This window comes from Oncorhynchus kisutch, linkage group LG23 (genome assembly GCF_002021735.2).
Source record: "Oncorhynchus kisutch isolate 150728-3 linkage group LG23, Okis_V2, whole genome shotgun sequence".
Classification (NCBI taxonomy): Eukaryota; Metazoa; Chordata; class Actinopteri; order Salmoniformes; family Salmonidae; genus Oncorhynchus; species Oncorhynchus kisutch.
Genome location: NC_034196.2, coordinates 29,239,544 through 29,256,425, shown reverse-complemented (window position 1 = coordinate 29,256,425; position 16,882 = coordinate 29,239,544). Strand labels below are relative to the sequence as shown.

The window sequence follows — 16,882 nt, the reverse complement described above, 5'->3', positions numbered from 1 at the left end:
CACACTATCTACCAAGAGAGTTCTCATCTATATTATTCTTAGCCATCTATTTACCACCACAACCCGATGCTGGCACTAAGACTGCACTCAACAAGCTTTATAAGGCCATAAGCAAACAAGAAAATGCTCATCCAGAAGTGGCGCTCCTAGTGGCTGGGGACTTTAATGCAGGCAAACTTAAATCTGTTTTACCTCATTTCTACCAGCATGTCACATGTGCAACCAGAGGGAAAAAAGACCACCTTTACTCCACACACAGAGATGCATACAAAGTTCTCCCTCGTATAATAATTACAAGCTAAAGCAGGAAGCACCAGTGACTTGCTCAATACTGAAGTGGTCAGATGACACGGATTCTACGCTACAGGACTGTTTTACTAGCACAGACTAGAAAATGTTCCAGGATTCATCCAATGGCATTGAGGAGTATATCACCTTTGTCACCGGCTTCATCAATCAAAAGTGCATCGACTACGTCGTCCCCACAGTGACCGTACGTACATATCCCAACCAGGTCCATGGGGCGACGTACAATTGGCCTAGTCCTTCCCACCTCGTCCAGGTTAGGGAGGGTTTGGCCGGTAGGGATATCCTTGTCTCATCAAGCACTAGCGACTCCTGTGGCGGGCCGGGTGCAGTGCACGCTAACCAGGTCGCCAGGTGCATGGTGTTTCCTCCAACACATTGGTGTGGCTGGCTTCTGGGTTGAGGCAAGCAACACTGAAGCACGCATGAGAGCACCAGCTGTTCTGGATGACTGTGTGATCACGCTCTCCGTAGCGATGTTGGCAAGAGATTTAAACAGGTCAACATTCACAATGCCGCAGGCCAGACGGATTACCAGGACGTGTACTCAAAGCATGCACAGACCAACTGGCAAGTGTCTTCACTGACATTTTCAACTTCTCCCTGACTGAGTCGTAATACCTACATGTTTCAAGCAGACCACCATTGTCCCTGTGCCCAAGAAAGCGAAGGTAACCTTTCTAAATGATTACCTCCTCGTAGCACTCACATCGGTAGCCAAGAAGTGCTTTGAAAGGCTGGTCATGGCTCACATGAACGCCATCATCCCGGAAACCTTAGACCCACTCCAATTCACATCCCGCGCCAACAAAATCCACAGATGACACAATCTCAATCGCACTCCACACTTCCCTTTCCCACCTGCACAAAAGGAACACCTATGTGAGAATGCTATTCATTGACTACAGCTCAGCGTTCAATACCATAGTGCCCACGAAGCTCATCACTAAGCTAAGGACCCTGGGACTAAACACCTCCCTCTGCAACTGGATCCTGGACTTCCTGACAGGCCACCCCCAGGTGGCAATGATAGGCAACAACACATCTGCCACGCTGATCCTCAAAACTGGTGCCCCTCAGGGATGCGAGCTTAGTCTCCTCGTGTACTCCCTGTTCACCCACGACTGAGTGGCCAAACATGACTCCAACATCATCATTAAGTTTGCTGATGACACAACAGTGGTAGGCCTGATCAGAGACCTAGCAGTGTGGTGCCAGGACAACAACCTCTTCCTCAGTATGAGCAAGACAAAGGAGCTGATCGTGGACTACAGAAAAAGGTTGGCTGAACATGCCCCCATTAACATTTACTTGGCTGTATTGGAGTGGGTAGAGTGTTTCAAGTTCCTTGGTGTCCACATCACCAACAAACTATCATGGACCAAATACACCAAGACAATCGTGATTATGGCATGACAGCACATTTTACACCTCAGGAGACTGAAAAGATTTTGCATGGATCTCCAGATCCTCAAAAAGTTCTACAGCTGCACCATCGAGAACATCCTGAACGATTGCATCACTGCCTGGTATGGCAGCTGCTCAGCATCTGACCGTAAGGCGCTACAGAGGGTAGTGCACACGGCCAAGTACATCCCTGGGGCCAAGCTTCCTGCCATACATGACCTATATACTAGGCGGTGTCAGAGGAAGGCCCCAATAATTGTCAAAGACTCCAGTCACCCAAATCATGGAATTTTCTCTCTGCTACCACACGGTAAGCGGTACCGGAGTGCCAAGTCTAGGAGCAAAAGGCTCCTTAACATCTTCTACCCCTAAGCCATAAGACTGCTGAACAATTTTTCAAATAGCCACCCGGACTATTTACATTGATCCCGCTGCTGCTACTCACTGTTTATTATCTATGCATAGTCACTTTACCACTATCTACTTGTACAAATTATCTTGACAAATCTGTACCCCCGCACATTGACTCGGTGCTGGTACCCCCTGTATATAGCCTCGTTATAGTAATTTTATTGTGTTTCTTTTTTCTTTCATTATTTTATTTATTAATTAAATATTTTATTAATTATATTTATTGATCTGCATTGTTGGTTAAGGGCTTGTAACTAAGCACCTGTTGTATTCGGCGCATGTGGCAATTTGATTTGATTTGTAGTTGGTTTCATCATTGCCGGTGATCAGGCCTACCACCGCCGTGTCATCACCAAACTTTATGAAGGTGTCGTGCATGGCCACACAGTCGTGGATTAACAGGGAGAACAGGGGGGACTAAGCACAGACCCCTGTGGGGACCCCGTGTTGGGGGTCAGCGTGGCGGAGATGATGTTGCCTAACCTCACTTCCTGGGGGCGGCCTATCAGGAAGTCCAGGATCCAGTTTGCAGAGGGAGGTGTTCAGTCCCAGGGTCCTAGGTTTGGTGACAAGTTTAGAGGGAACAATGGTGAGCTGTAGTCAATGAACAGCATTCTCACATAGTATTCCTCTTATCTAGGTGGATAAGGGCCGTGTGGAGTGCAATTGAGATTGTGTCATCTATAGATTTGTAGGTGCGGTGTGCAAATTGGAGTGGATCTAGAGTGTCTGGGATGATGGAGTTGATATGTGCCATAACCAGCCTTTCAAAGCACTTCATGATTACAGATGTGAATACTACAAGGCTGTAGTCATTGTGGCATGAACCCTTAAGAGTTCTTGGGAACAGAATTGATGATGATCAGTTTAAGACGTGTGGGCATTACAGACTACAGAATATGCCTGCCAGCTGTTCTGCTCATACTCTAAGAACTGCCCTCGAATACCATCCGGCCCCAAGGCCTTGCGAGTGTTGACCTGATTAAAAACCTCTCGGAGAGCGAGATCACCCAGTCCTCTGGGTCGGTTGCAGCCCTCAAGCACAGTATGGTGTTGTTATTGTCGAAGCGTGCATAAAATGCATTGTTTTTGTCTGGTAGAGAAGCATTGTTGGGCAGATCCCGGCTGGGTCTTCCTTTGTAATTTGTAATGGACTGCTGCCCTTGCCACATGCGGCGGGAGTCGCAGTCTTTGTAATATGATTAAACCTTATTCCAATATCCTTTTGCTCATTTGATTACTCTGCGGAAGTCATACCAGGACTTCTTGTACTTATTCTGTCCTCAGTCGTAGGCTCAGGGTTGTCCGCGATAGCCCTGTGTGTGGTAGCACTGTCCTTTAGCTTAGCGCCAACTTCAATGTTAATCCAAGGCTTTTGATTGGGAAAGCAGTGACTCTTCACTGTGACAATGAAGCCAGCGACGAAGGTGGTTAGCTCGTCGATGTCATTGCCGAAGAATTGGAACATATTTCAATCAGCGCCAGCAAAGCAGTCCTGTAGCATAATCTCTGATTCTGATGATCATTTCTGAACAAAGCAAGTCAAGGGTACTTCCTGTTTGAGCTTCTGCCTGTAAACAGGAACCAGGAGTACTGAGTCATGATCTGATTTGCCGAATGGGGGATGAGGGAGGGCCTTGTATACTTGCTTGTGGGTAGAGTAACAGTGGTCTAGGACTTTATCAACGCTAGTGGTGAAAGAGATTTGGCATCATGCGTCAATGAAGAGGTATTAAAATCACTGGCAACAAAAAAAGCAGCCTTCGGGTGCAAGTTTTCCTGTTTGTTTATAGCCTCGTACCGTTCGTTAAGGTTCAGCTTTTTATATTTTCTGGCCAGTGGTGTAATGTACACAACAGTCAAGATAACAGCTGAAAACTCCCTCGAGAGGTAGAAGGGTCGGCATTTGACCATCAGGTATTCCAAGACGGTGAACAATGGGTCGAGACTTCCACTGCGCTCGAGTCAGTCACCATTTTGTTGTTGATGAAAAGGCAAACCCCTCCCCATCTCTGACTCCACTGTCCAGTCCGCTCAGGGAACGGAGAATCCATTGAGTTGGGTAGCCATGTTGTACGAAAGCCATGTTTCAGAAAAGCAGAGAATATTGCAGTTACGAGAGTCCCGTCAGTAGCAAATCCGCGATCAAAGGTCATCCAACTGTGACCGTACATTGTCCAATAGAATGGAGTGAATAGGTGGCCTGTTTTCCCTTCGCCTTAATCTTGCCAGGCTCCCCCTCTCTTACCTGTGTAATGCCAGTGTTTCGTTTTGGACCCGAAAGTTGGGTCAGAATTACAGAAAGAGCCCAGAGTATATGAATTGAAGTTGAAGCTGGAATTAAGGCAAGTAAATATGCCAATCTGATGTTCAGAAGTTCTTGTCGGTTATAAGAAATGATAGTGGATACATTTTGTGAAAATAATATAATAAAAAATAGAAGAAAATCAACAACAACAAAAATGTTTAAATAACAAAGTTGGGTTGGAGCTGACAAAACGGCAGCCATACAGTACAGCGCCATATTTTGTGGTTTCCTCTCTGAAACCTCTCTGCCTGATTCTATCTAGCCTGAGAGGGAGAGTAACTGAGCAGCAGAACTTTATGGAATATTTTTCTGAAAACTTTTCTCTACAGTTCCGACATGTAGAATTGTCTTGTAAAACACGTCTGAGTCAGTTACCCCTTAAGCATCTCACTGTAAAATTACTCACAATTACTCACAGGAAACAGGAAACATTCCAGTTCAGTACTGTGTGTGTATGTGAACTTCATTGGGATTGGTGTCCCTTCCACGGGAATGTTGAGCTAACGTAGGCTAATGCGATTAGCATGAGGTTTTAAAAACAAGAACATTTCCCAGGACATAGACATATCTATTGGCAGAAAGCTTAAATTCTTGTTAATCTAACTGCACTGTCCAATTTATAGTAGCTATTACAGTGAAATAATACCATGCTATTGTTTGAGGAGAGTGCACAATTTTGAACATAAAAAGTTATTAATATACAAATTATGCACATTTGGGCAGTCTTGAAACAACATTTTGAACAGAAATGCAATGTTTTTTTGGGTCAATCTAAAACGTTGCACATGTACTGCTGCCATCTAGTGGCCAAAATGTATATTGCACCTTGGCTGGAATAATACATTATGGCTTTCTCTTGCATTTCAAAGATGATGATACAAAAAAATACCAAAGTACGGTTGGTTTTTTCTTTGTATTATAATTTACCAGATCTAATGTGTTATATTCTCCTACATTCCTTTCCCATTTCCACAGACTTCAACGTGTTTCCTTTCAAATGGTACCAATAATATGCATATCCTTGCTTCAGGGCCTGAGCTACAGGCAGTTAGATTTGACTATGTCATTTCAGGCAAAAATTTAAAAAAGGGGCAGATCCTTATTAAGTTTGGTGCTTGTATAGATGGCAAACACATCTGGTCTGACTCATGACAGGAACAGGGTGATAAGCGATGGTTCACTGGGTTCTCTTTCCATCCCTTCCCCTTTTCATGTATCTTTCCATCCCCCTCTCTCTCGCCATTTCCCTCTGTGCAGTGAGGCCAAAGCCGCACATACAGATAGGAAAACTAACATTTGCTTTGCATTTAGAAACCACACAGCTAGCTATCTGTCAACAACATGTTCTCGGTCGAGACGGTTGACGTCTAGACCCTTTGTTTTCTCCCTAGAGTTTATTATCAACCAATCATCATGAAGACCAATTTGTTAAAAAGCCTGTTGACATATACAATTGTCTTGTAACTGAGAGTATTTACTTTAATTGTGCTGATAAAAAGTTATAACGTTTTACGTGTTTGTTTCGTAGTGGAAAAGTGGAAAGACTCCCTGCTGTATGGAGTTGTGAGTAACGGTGTGGTGTGGCTGATTATGGGTTTTTAGTAACTGCGTGGTGTATGTGCGTGTTTGCGTGCATCTGCATGTGTGTATGTGTGGCTAACACTACAGTAATTCAGTGATGAGGGAGAGCGTTACTGTGATATGCACTTAGAGGTCTAAAAGTGTTTTCTTGGCAGAACCAACTTCAGTCTGTAATGACATGCACTGAGAGTCGGGAAGTAAGTTCAGGGAGTGAGTGTTTTAATAAATAAACGGCACATAATACAAAACAAGAAACACTAACAACACTCAGACATGAAACAGAAACAATGACACCTGGGAAAGGATCCAAAGGGAGTGACATATATAGGGAAGGTAATCAGGGAAGTGATGGAGTCCAGGTGAGTCTGACGACACGCAGGTGCGCGTAACGATGGTGACAGGTGTGCGCCATAATGAGCAACCTGGTGACCTAGAGGCCGGAGAGGGAGCACACGTGACAGAGGTCTCATGACCTGGTCCAGCCGTGATATAATATGCTGTTTAGATGAAATATTGCATTATTTGGCAATCTGATTAAATATATTATTTAAAAATGTAAGATTTTTGTTGATTTCCTGCATACCCAGGCCCTTGATAAGAAGATTAAAATATAAATTTGTTCAAAATACCGAAAATGGGAAAGACAATGTATGACCGGGCCCAGTTGTAACAATGAAACTTACGTTTCATATGCACAGTATTACATTCTCCACTGCATGGAGCAAAGCCATATGCCTTCTAGTTCTTTCCAAAGCCATAAGCCTTCTAGTTCTTTCCAAAGCCATAAGCCTTCTAGTTCTTTCCAAAGCCATAAGCCTTCTAGTTCTTTCCAAAGCCATAAGCCTTCTAGTTCTTTCCAAAGCCATAAGCCTTCTAGTTCTTTCCAAAGCCATAAGCCTTCTAGTTCTTTCCAAAGCCATAAGTTATTTCCAAAGCCATAAGCCTACTAGTTCTTTCCAAAGCCATTCATGACTGTTAGAAGTAGGTAACATAATAAGGCTGAATTGCCAGAATCCGGGACCACTGAGAGATATTTTATTTGGTTGTGCTGCATGGAGATCAAATTATGAATCAAAATTACAAGATGTATGTATTTGTCTTGTGAAAAAATGGCATGATTCATGATGGCACAGGGATCGTTGGGAGCTTCCTTGTTTTTACATTCAGACATCCATGTATCTTCATGGAAGATCGTCCCCCTTCTTTAAGCTTGAGTTTTCACTGACTTTGTAGTATAACCCCATTGATTGACAGCACTTGAGGGGCATCCTCACCCACCAATCGGATGTTAGTGGAACAGGTGAGTAGACCAAGAGAGAACAGACATTTTACTGGTTGGTGTGTTTAGCTGGCCTGGCTGTGTGTGTGAGGATGTTGACATTTACATTTTAAACAGCTAGGTCATCATGGAACAATAACATAGCTGCAGGAGCTGGTCTACTTAAGTCTACTGGGAGACAACAAGCTCTTCGCTGTTCATACAGTCCTGTGTCTGTCTGCTAGTCTGAGGGTAATTACATATAGGATCGCAATCACTAATACTTTTCATTACAAACTAAACCTTTCTACAAACATATACCAAATTAAGCATTATCCACAGCTAATCAACCAGGAATAGTTAGACAGATGTCGACAGCAGGGACGTCAACACAGCGGGTTTGGCCGGCTGGCTGCTTGATCTGAAACCAAAACAAAGCAGTGACCATGTGTCATTACTGAACCACTGAACACTGTGCGAGAGGAGGAATGTGATCAGACCTGCCCTTCAGGAAATAGGGGAGAAGAGAGGGAGAAAGAGAGGGCAAAGTGATACCTGTGGAGAGATTTCCGCTGTTTACTTCTCTCTCTCTTTCATGCTGTATTTAGTGGTCCCATATTCTGATTCAACCTTGTGTTCTCTTTCTCAATTTTTCTGGATGGGGCTGGGGTGAAGTAATTGTGGTGGTCACTTTCTCACTTACACCCTCTCTCTCTCTCTCTCTCTCTCTCTCTCTCTCTCTCTCTCTCTCTCTCTCTCTCTCTCTCTCTCTCTCTCTCTCTCTCTCTCTCTCTCTCCCTCTCTCTCTCTCTCTCTCCCTCCCTCCCTCCCTCCCTCTCTCTCTCTCCATTTCTCTTTTCAGCCAGGGCAAAGAAAGCCGCAGATAAGGAGGCCAAAGTCAAGAAGCAGAAAGCCAACAAGGTGCCCAAAGCCCCGAAACCCACTAAAAAAACCAAAGCCACCAAGGCACCCAAGAAGCTCAAGGCCACCAAGGCACCTAAAGCCACCAAGGCACCTAAGGTCACAAAGCCCAAAGCTACCAAGGCCTCCAAGACAACAGCATGGAAGGAGGAGGGGGTGAAGCCGGTGACCAGAAGACCCAGTCTGGAAGAGGAGGAGGAGAAACTCCTGATTGAGCTGGGCTGGGACAGACGTACGTATATATATATATATTAGGACAACTCTGTTCTAATCTGTTCCCTATGAGTTGCTTTTTTTCATGTCATACCTTTAAAAACAAGCAGGCCATGTTAATTTAGGGGCGGCAGGTAGCCTAGTGGTTCGAGCGTTGGACTAGTAACCGAAAGGTTGCTTGATCGAATCCCCGAACGACAGTAAAATTCTGTCTTTCTGCCCCTGAACAAGGCACTTAACCCACTGTTCCCTGGCCATCATTGTAAATAAGAATTTGTTCTTATCTGACTTGCCTAGTTAAAAAATAAAATGTAGTGGTACAGTATAATCTCATTAATTTGCAATGCGAGACGACTGAGACGTGTTGTCTCTGCCCAGTAGACAGCAGACCCTCGGGACACACACCTCTCTCTGCTGGCTCCAAGACCCTGACAGAGCATGGTCAAGATTACTGGGACACCAAGCGTATGTCTGTCATGACTCAACGATCTATCACTTTCAATCCAGTCTTCTCTGATTTGAAGCATGAATTTAGCTTGGCAAAGATTATGATCATATGTCACCAATAAGCTATTACAACAAAAGCAAAACACTCATGTTGTCAAAGCCATTTCTAATGTTTGTGAAAGTTGAGAGGAAACACATTGCTTTTCCTGTACAGTACAGTAGTTGTTCAGCCCTCTAAGACATCTACATTTCTGTTACCATCTCTAACAGTGGACAGAGAGAGGACTACCACTGAGGTCATCATGTATGTATCAGGTAAATAGCCCATCACATAACAAATGAATTGGGCGGAAGTCGAAACGACACATTTGAATAATTCAACGTATTTACCATGCATGCACATGTTCTTTCAGAGGAAACCACAGTGCCCTGGTACGAAGAGTATGATTATGCAGACTGTACGTACATTACACGTTATGTCTGTCTGTCTTTCCTGCAATTGTTTGGTCATGTATGATCACCTGTACAATCAGCCTGTACTGTCTGCCTTCGTTGTGTGATCGTGTTGGTAAGAGCACCCCCGTCTAACCTCTCTTAAACTCTCTTTAATCTCTCTAACCTCTGCTCTCTCTCTCCACAGTGGCAGCTAAACAACTTGAGGAGGAGGCAGAGAAAGCTCGCAAGGAGAAGGAGGAAAAAGGTCTGAATCTCTTTTATCTGTCTGACAGAGAGCAACCTGTAGCCCTGTCCCTTTAGGGCCCCCTTATGTGTTCATTCACTTACAGAGATGACCGGATTGTTTATGCAACAAGAACCATTATAGCCTGTAGATTGCAACATTGTCAGTGTTGGGGAGTGGAGGGAGGAAAGGACTGTGGCTGTGTGTGAGAGAGGGGGGTGGATTGAGGAAGAGAGAGAGGGGACTGGGCGGGAGAAGGATAGAAAGACAGTTTATCAAAACAGCTACTGCCATGTGCTGGGGCCCTGGGCCGGTAGACATCAGTAAGATAGACGGGCGAGAAGGGGAAGGGAGAAAGAGAGGGAAGAAGGGAGAAAGGGTAGGAGGGTGTTGGCGCTTATTTTGAGTGTGTGCAGGACTGCAGGCTGTCTGCTTGAGAAGAGGTTTCATTGGATAAAGTGAAACATATGTTTACAAGAATATGCAGACTTATTGGAGGGAAAACAGAATGGCAGTGACTGTAATATTCAGTACTCTACTAGCAGCAGCACATGTGTAAGTATTTGATGCTTGGTGAGCCATGACCGTGTGTAAACATGCCTAGTCACATCTTGTTTTCCCATCATGCATCACAGTGAAGCGGCTGAGGAAGAAGTGGGAGGAGGAAGAGGAGGAGAGGCTGAGGAAGATCCCAGTACATGCCGAACCCAAGAGTAAGAAAATCACCTCAACACTGGTTTTCATCTTTATTCATGAGCAGCTTCAACTTCACTTGAGGGGCGGCAGGTAGCCTAGCGATTAAGAGCATTGGACCAGTAACCAAAAGGGCGTTGGTTCGTATCCCAGAGCTGACTAGGTGAAACATCTGTCGATGTGCCATTGAGCAAGTCACTTTACCCTAAAGTTTTGGTGTTTTGGTATCAGCTGGTATCAAAATGTGCAGCCAGGGGGTGGCCCCAGGACAGACTTTGGGAAAACCTGCCTTACATGACTGTCTATTTCCTGCAGCTGGACTGTTGTCCTTGTTTACTCCTGTCTACTGTAACAACCTGGCTTTCTCCCCAATCAGACTTCTGGTCCTGCCAGAAATACATGTTTTACTGTACAGTCAGACTAGGAGACGACTAGCAGTTTCGTTCTCTTTCTCTTCCTCTTACAAGCACCAGATTACAAGCACCCATAAAAAGGAAAATGGTCGCTGTGAGAATTGTTTTTGGACGCACTTGAAAACAAACCATTCTCTTTTCACGCTTTCAGAATCTACAAAAGCATTGTGTGTATGTGTTGGTCAGTGTGCGTGCGTGCCTGCGTGTGTATGTGTTTGTGTAAGATGTGGTCAGCATCAACTGAGTGTTTTCAGCCTGTTGCTCTTGACCACTACAGACCAAAATATTTAGCCGACAGAAACTTTTCTGTAATCTTTATTTGACAATAAAGCAGATAAAACAAAAATGATTTTTGTTTTGTTTTTTGGAGTGTGTCACATGATTTATGAGTTGTTTTGTTTTTTGGAGTGTGTCACATGATTTATGAGTTGTTTTGTTTTTTGGAGTGTGTCACATGATTTATGAGTTGTTTTGTTTTTTGGAGTGTGTCACATGATTTATGAGTTGTTTTGTTCCTAGAATGCCCTCCTCTAGGTTTGGAGTCCCATCGTGTTGACGATGACCAGCTGCTGGCCTCTTCTCAGTCTCACCACGGCTTCTCTGCTCAGCGGGGCAGGCTCAACATGCAGGTAAACACGGTACTACATTACACTGTAGTGTAGATATACGGTGTACTACACCATAGTGTCACGTTCTGACCTTAGTTCTTTTATTATGTCTTTGTTTTAGTATGGTCAGGGAGTGAGTTGGATGGGTTGTCTATGTTAGTTCTTCTATGATTTGCTATTTCTGGGTTTGGCCTGGTATGGTTCTCAATCAGAGGCAGCTGTCAATCGTTGTCCCTGATTGAGAACCATATTTAGGGAGCCTGTTTTCTATTGTGTTTGGTGGGTGTTTATTTTCTGTTCTGTGTTTTATGTCTGCACCGTACAGGACTGTTTTATGTCTGCACCGTACAGGACTGTTTTATGTCTGCACCGTACAGGACTGTTTTATGTCTGCACCGTACAGGACTGTTTTATGTCTGCACCGTACAGGACTGTTTTATGTCTGCACCGTACAGGACTGTTTTATGTCTGCACCGTACAGGACTGTTTCGGTTTCATTTCCTTCTCTTTGTTGTTTTATTCTTTAGTGTTCTGAGTTATAAATAAATATAATGAACACTTTCCACGCTGCGCATTGATCCTCCGATCCTTCTTACTACTCCTCCTCAGAAGAGGAGGACGAGAATCGTTACACATAGTACTGCCTCATTTAAGTCTCACCACAGCTTCTTTGCTCAGAGAGGCATGCTCAACGTGCAGGTACACACAGTATGATACACTATCACTGGCGTACCAGACGCCCCCGCAGCCCCCGCAAGGTGGCCCACTGGCTATGGGGGCACCAAACCCAATAATAAAACAATAACAACTAAATAATAGGATATGAACATGTCATATGCCATGGCAAATATGTTGAGAATGACAGGAAATTAGCTTTAAAATAGCAACATTTTCTCTCAGCCTCATGGCAAAATGTGTAGAATAGCATGAGATTAGCTATAAAACTGCACATTTTCTCTTTTCCCCCATAGTTAAATGTGTATACTTGTAGGAAGTTAGTGGCATACACCATAATACGGCAGTTTATAGATACAGAATGTTGTAATATCCATTATACTTGTTGTATTCTAATGTTCCTGTATACAAACGCACAAACCAAATCTTCACATAAAATCATGAGAAGTCAGGACACACACAGCCCCGACACATCTGACGAGAGAGGGGGCTATTTTGTCTTCCCAGAGCTCTGGGAATGAGGAGGGTGTGTACGGGGGTGCGTGGTGTGCTGAGCCAGAGGAGAAGAACCACTGGTTTGAGGTGGACGCTCGCAGAGAGGTGGAGTTCACTGGAGTCATCGTACAGGGCAGGAACTCAGACACAGCGTAAGTCCTGCTGCCTGGTGTCACTGCACTGGGATCACTGCACTGTGGAAATGGAATCTTACCTGTGGAATCATCTGGCATTTTGAATGTTAGAGATATATGTTGGATATTCGTATGACTTGTAAAGTCTCTCTCTCTCTCGCTCTCTATTTCTTCTCTCTGTATTTCAGGGAAGATTTTGTGTCCACGTTCTACGTGTCCTTCAGTAATGACAGTCGTGATTGGACAGTGCTCCATGATGGCTATGCTGAGTGGGTCAGTAACCAAATCAAATCAAATCAAATCAAATTTATTTATATAGCCCTTCGTACATCAGCTGATATCTCAAAGTGCTGTACAGAAACCCAGCCTAAAACCCCAAACAGCAAGCAATGCAGCTGTAGAAGCACGGTGGCTAGGAAAAACTCCCTAGAAAGGCCAATACCTAGGAAGAAACCTAGAGAGGAACCAGGCTATGTGGGGTGGCCAGTCCTCTTCTGGCTGTGCCGGGTGGAGATTATAACAGAACATGGCCAAGATGTTCAAATGTTCATAAATGACCAGCATGGTCAAATAATAATAAGGCAGAACAGTTGAAACTGGAGCAGCAGCACAGTCAGGTGGAAGTTGAAACTGGAGCAGCAGCATGGCCAGGTGGACTGGGGACAGCAAGGAGTCATCATGTCAGGTAGTCCTGGGGCATGGTCCTAGGGCTCAGGTCAGTTGAAACTGGAACAGCAGCATGGCCAGGTGGACTGGGGACAGCAAGGAGTCATCATGTCAGGTAGTCCTGGGGCATGGTCCTAGGGCTCAGGTCCTCCGAGAGAGAGAAAGAAAGAGAGAAGGAGAGAATTAGAGAACGCACACTTAGATTCACACAGGACACCGAATAGGACAGGAGAAGTACTCCAGATATAACAAACTGACCCCAGCCCCCCGACACATAAACTACTGCAGCATAAATACTGGAGGCTGAGACAGGAGGGGTCAGGAGACACTGTGGCCCCATCCGAGGACACCCCCGGACAGGGCCAAACAGGAAGGATATAACCCCACCCACTTTGCCAAAGCACAGCCCCCACACCACTAGAGGGATATCTTCAACCACCAACTTACCATCCTGAGACAAGGCTGAGTATAGCCCACAAAGATCTCCGCCACGGCTCAACCCAAGGGGGGGGGGGCGCCAACCCAGACAGGATGACCACAACAGTGAATCAACCCACTCAGGTGACGCACCCCCTCCAGGGACGGCATGAGAGAGCCCCAGCAAGCCAGTGACTCAGCCCCTGTAATAGGGTTAGAGGCAGAGAATCCCAGTGGAAAGAGGGGAACCGGCCAGGCAGAGACAGCAAGGGCGGTTCGTTGCTCCAGAGCCTTTCCGTTCACCTTCCCACTCCTGGGCCAGACTACACTCAATCATATGACCCACTGAAGAGATGAGTCTTCAGTAAAGACTTAAAGGTTGAGACCGAGTTTGCGTCTCTGACATGGGTAGGCAGACCGTTCCATAAAAATGGAGCTCTATAGGAGAAAGCCCTACCTCCAGCTGTTTGCTTAGAAATTCTAGGGACAATTAGGAGGCCTGCGTCTTGTGACCGTAGCGTACGTGTAGGTATGTACGGCAGGACCAAATCAGAGAGATAGGTAGGAGCAAGCCCATGTAATGCTTTGTAGGTTAGCAGTAAAACCTTGAAATCAGCCCTTGCTTTGACAGGAAGCCAGTGTAGAGAGGCTAGCACTGGAGTAATATGATCACATTTTTTGGTTCTAGTCAGGATTCTAGCAGCCGTATTTAGCACTAACTGAAGTTTATTTAGTGCTTTATCCGGGTAGCCGGAAAATAGAGCATTGCAGTAGTCTAACCTAGAAGTGACAAAAGCATGGATGAATTTTTCTGCATCATTTTTGGACAGAAAGTTTCTGATTTTTGCAAGGTTACGTAGATGGAAAAAAGCTGTCCTTGAAATGGTCTTGATATGTTCTTCAAAAGAGAGATCAGGGTCCAGAGTAACGCCGAGGTCCTTCACAGTTTTATTTGAGACGACTGTACAACCATTAAGATTAATTGTCAGATTCAACAGAAGATCTCTTTGTTTCTTGGGACCTAGAACAAGCATCTCTGTTTTGTCCGAGTTTAATAGTAGAAAGTTTGCAGCCATCCACTTCCTTATGTCTGAAACACATGCTTCTAGCGAGGGCAATTTTGGGGCTTCACCATGTTTCATTGAAATGTACAGCTGTGTGTCATCCGCATAGCAGTGAAAGTTTACATTATGTTTTCGAATAACATCCCCAAGAGGTAAAATATATAGTGAAAACAATAGTGGTCCTAAAACGGAACCTTGAGGAACACCGAAATTTACAGTTGATTTGTCAGAGGACAAACCATTCACAGAGACAAACTGACATCTTTCCGACAGATAAGATCTAAACCAGGCCAGAACATGTCCGTGTAGACCAATTTGGGTTTCCAATCTCTCCAAAAGAATGTGGTGATCGATGGTATCAAAAGCAGCACTAAGGTCTAGGAGCACGAGGACAGATTCAGAGCCTCGGTCCGATGCCATTAAAATGTCATTTACCACCTTCACAAGTGCCGTCTCAGTGCTATGATGGGGTCTAAAACCAGACTGAAGCATTTCGTATACATTGTTTGTCTTCAGGAAGGCAGTGAGTTGCTGCGCAACAGCCTTCTCCAAAATTTTTGAGAGGAATGGAAGATTCGATATAGGCCGATAGTTTTTTTATATTTTCTGGGTCAAGGTTTGGCTTTTTCAAGAGAGGCTTTATTACTGCCACTTTTAGTGAGTTTGGTACACATCCAGTGGATAGAGAGCCGTTTATTATGTTCAACATAGGAGGGCCAAGCACAGGAAGCAGCTCTTTCAGTAGTTTAGTTGGAATAGGGTCCAGTATGCAGCTTGAAGGTTTAGAGGCCATGATTATTTTCATCATTGTGTCAAGAGATATAGTACTAAAACACTTGAGCGTCTCTCTTGATCCTAGGTCCTGGCAGAGTTGTGCAGACTCAGGACAACTGAGGTTTGGAGGAATACGCAGGTTTAAAGAGGAGTCCGTAATTTGCTTTCTAATAATCATAATCTTTTCCTCAAAGAAGTTCATGAATTTATCACTGCTAAAGTGAAAGTCATCCTCTCTTGGGGAATGCTGCTTTTTAGTTAGCTTTGCGACAGTATTAAAAAGGAATTTCGGATTGTTCTTATTTTCCTCAATTAAGTTAGAAAAATAGGATGATCGAGCAGCAGTAAGGGCTCTACGGTACTGTCGGAAGACTTCCAGTTTGGTAACGATTGATCAGTACAGCCGGCAATTTAATATCCAAATAATCACTTAATTTTCCTCCTCCCTAACCTCTTCCCTCACCATACCTTTCCTCCCCATACCCTCTCATCTCCTCTCCATACCCTCTCCTCCCCATAACCTCGCTTCTCCTCCCCATACCCTCTCCTCCCCATACCCTCTCCTCCCCATACCCTCTCCTCCCCATACCCTCTCCTCTCCATACCCTCTCCTCTCCTCCCCATACCCTCTACTCTCCTCCCCATACCCTCTCCTCTCCTCCCCATACCCTCTCCTCTCCATACCCTCTCCTCCCCATACCCTCTCCTCCCCATACCCTCTCCTCCCCATACCCTCTCCTCCCCATACCCTCTCCTCTCCATACCCTCTCCTCTCCTCCCCATACCCTCTACTCTCCTCCCCATACCCTCTCCTCTCCTCCCCATACCCTCTCCTCTCCATACCCTCTCCTCCCCATACCCTCTCCTCTCCATACCCTCTCCTCCCCATACCCTCTCCTCTCCTCCCCATACCCTCTCCTCTCCTCCCCATACCCTTTCCTCTCAATACCCTCTCCTCCCCATACCCTCTCCTCTCCTCCCCATACCCTCTCCTCCCCATACCCTCTCCTCTCCTCCCCATACCCTCTCCTCTCCATACCCTCTCCTCTCCTCTCCATACCCTCTCCTCTCCTCCCCATACCCTCTCCTCTCCATACCCTCTCCTCTCCTCTCCATACCCTCTCCTACCCATACCCTCTCTTCTCCTCTCCATACCCTCTCCTCTCCTCCGAATACCCTCTCCTCTCCTCCCCTCTCTGTCCCTCTTTCTCTCCTCCCTCCCTCCTTCCCTCCCTCCCTCCAGTTGTTCTATGGGAATGTGGATAGAGACTCTCCAGTGATGGTGCAGTTTGATTGGCCAACCGTGGCACGTTACATCCGTGTCCTTCCCCAGAGCTGGAACGGCAGCCTGTGTCTCAGAGTTGAGGTCATGGCCTGCCAACTGACCAGTGAGTACAGTACAATGCATAACC

At 45.3% G+C, this 16,882-nt stretch overlaps 1 protein-coding gene across 4 annotated transcripts in view; it reads left to right on the top strand.

The window, feature by feature from the left end:
* The window catches only part of LOC109868817 (adipocyte enhancer-binding protein 1), a 38,901-nt gene that overhangs the window by 7,644 nt on the left and 14,375 nt on the right, over positions 1–16,882 (top strand). Inside the window, exons 2-11 of one of the 4 annotated variants that reach the window (XM_031802982.1) lie at positions 8,134–8,424; positions 8,787–8,870; positions 9,123–9,167; positions 9,266–9,310; positions 9,493–9,552; positions 10,167–10,244; positions 11,157–11,266; positions 12,428–12,567; positions 12,738–12,822; positions 16,714–16,858. In XM_031802982.1, coding sequence (XP_031658842.1) covers positions 8,134–8,424; positions 8,787–8,870; positions 9,123–9,167; positions 9,266–9,310; positions 9,493–9,552; positions 10,167–10,244; positions 11,157–11,266; positions 12,428–12,567; positions 12,738–12,822; positions 16,714–16,858 — 1,083 coding nt within the window. Of the gene's footprint in view, positions 1–8,133; positions 8,425–8,783; positions 8,871–9,122; positions 9,168–9,265; positions 9,311–9,492; positions 9,553–10,166; positions 10,245–11,156; positions 11,267–12,427; positions 12,568–12,737; positions 12,823–16,713; positions 16,859–16,882 lie in introns of all 4 variants that reach the window. The other 3 variants (XM_031802981.1, XM_031802984.1, XM_031802983.1) reach the window with 3 other exon arrangements.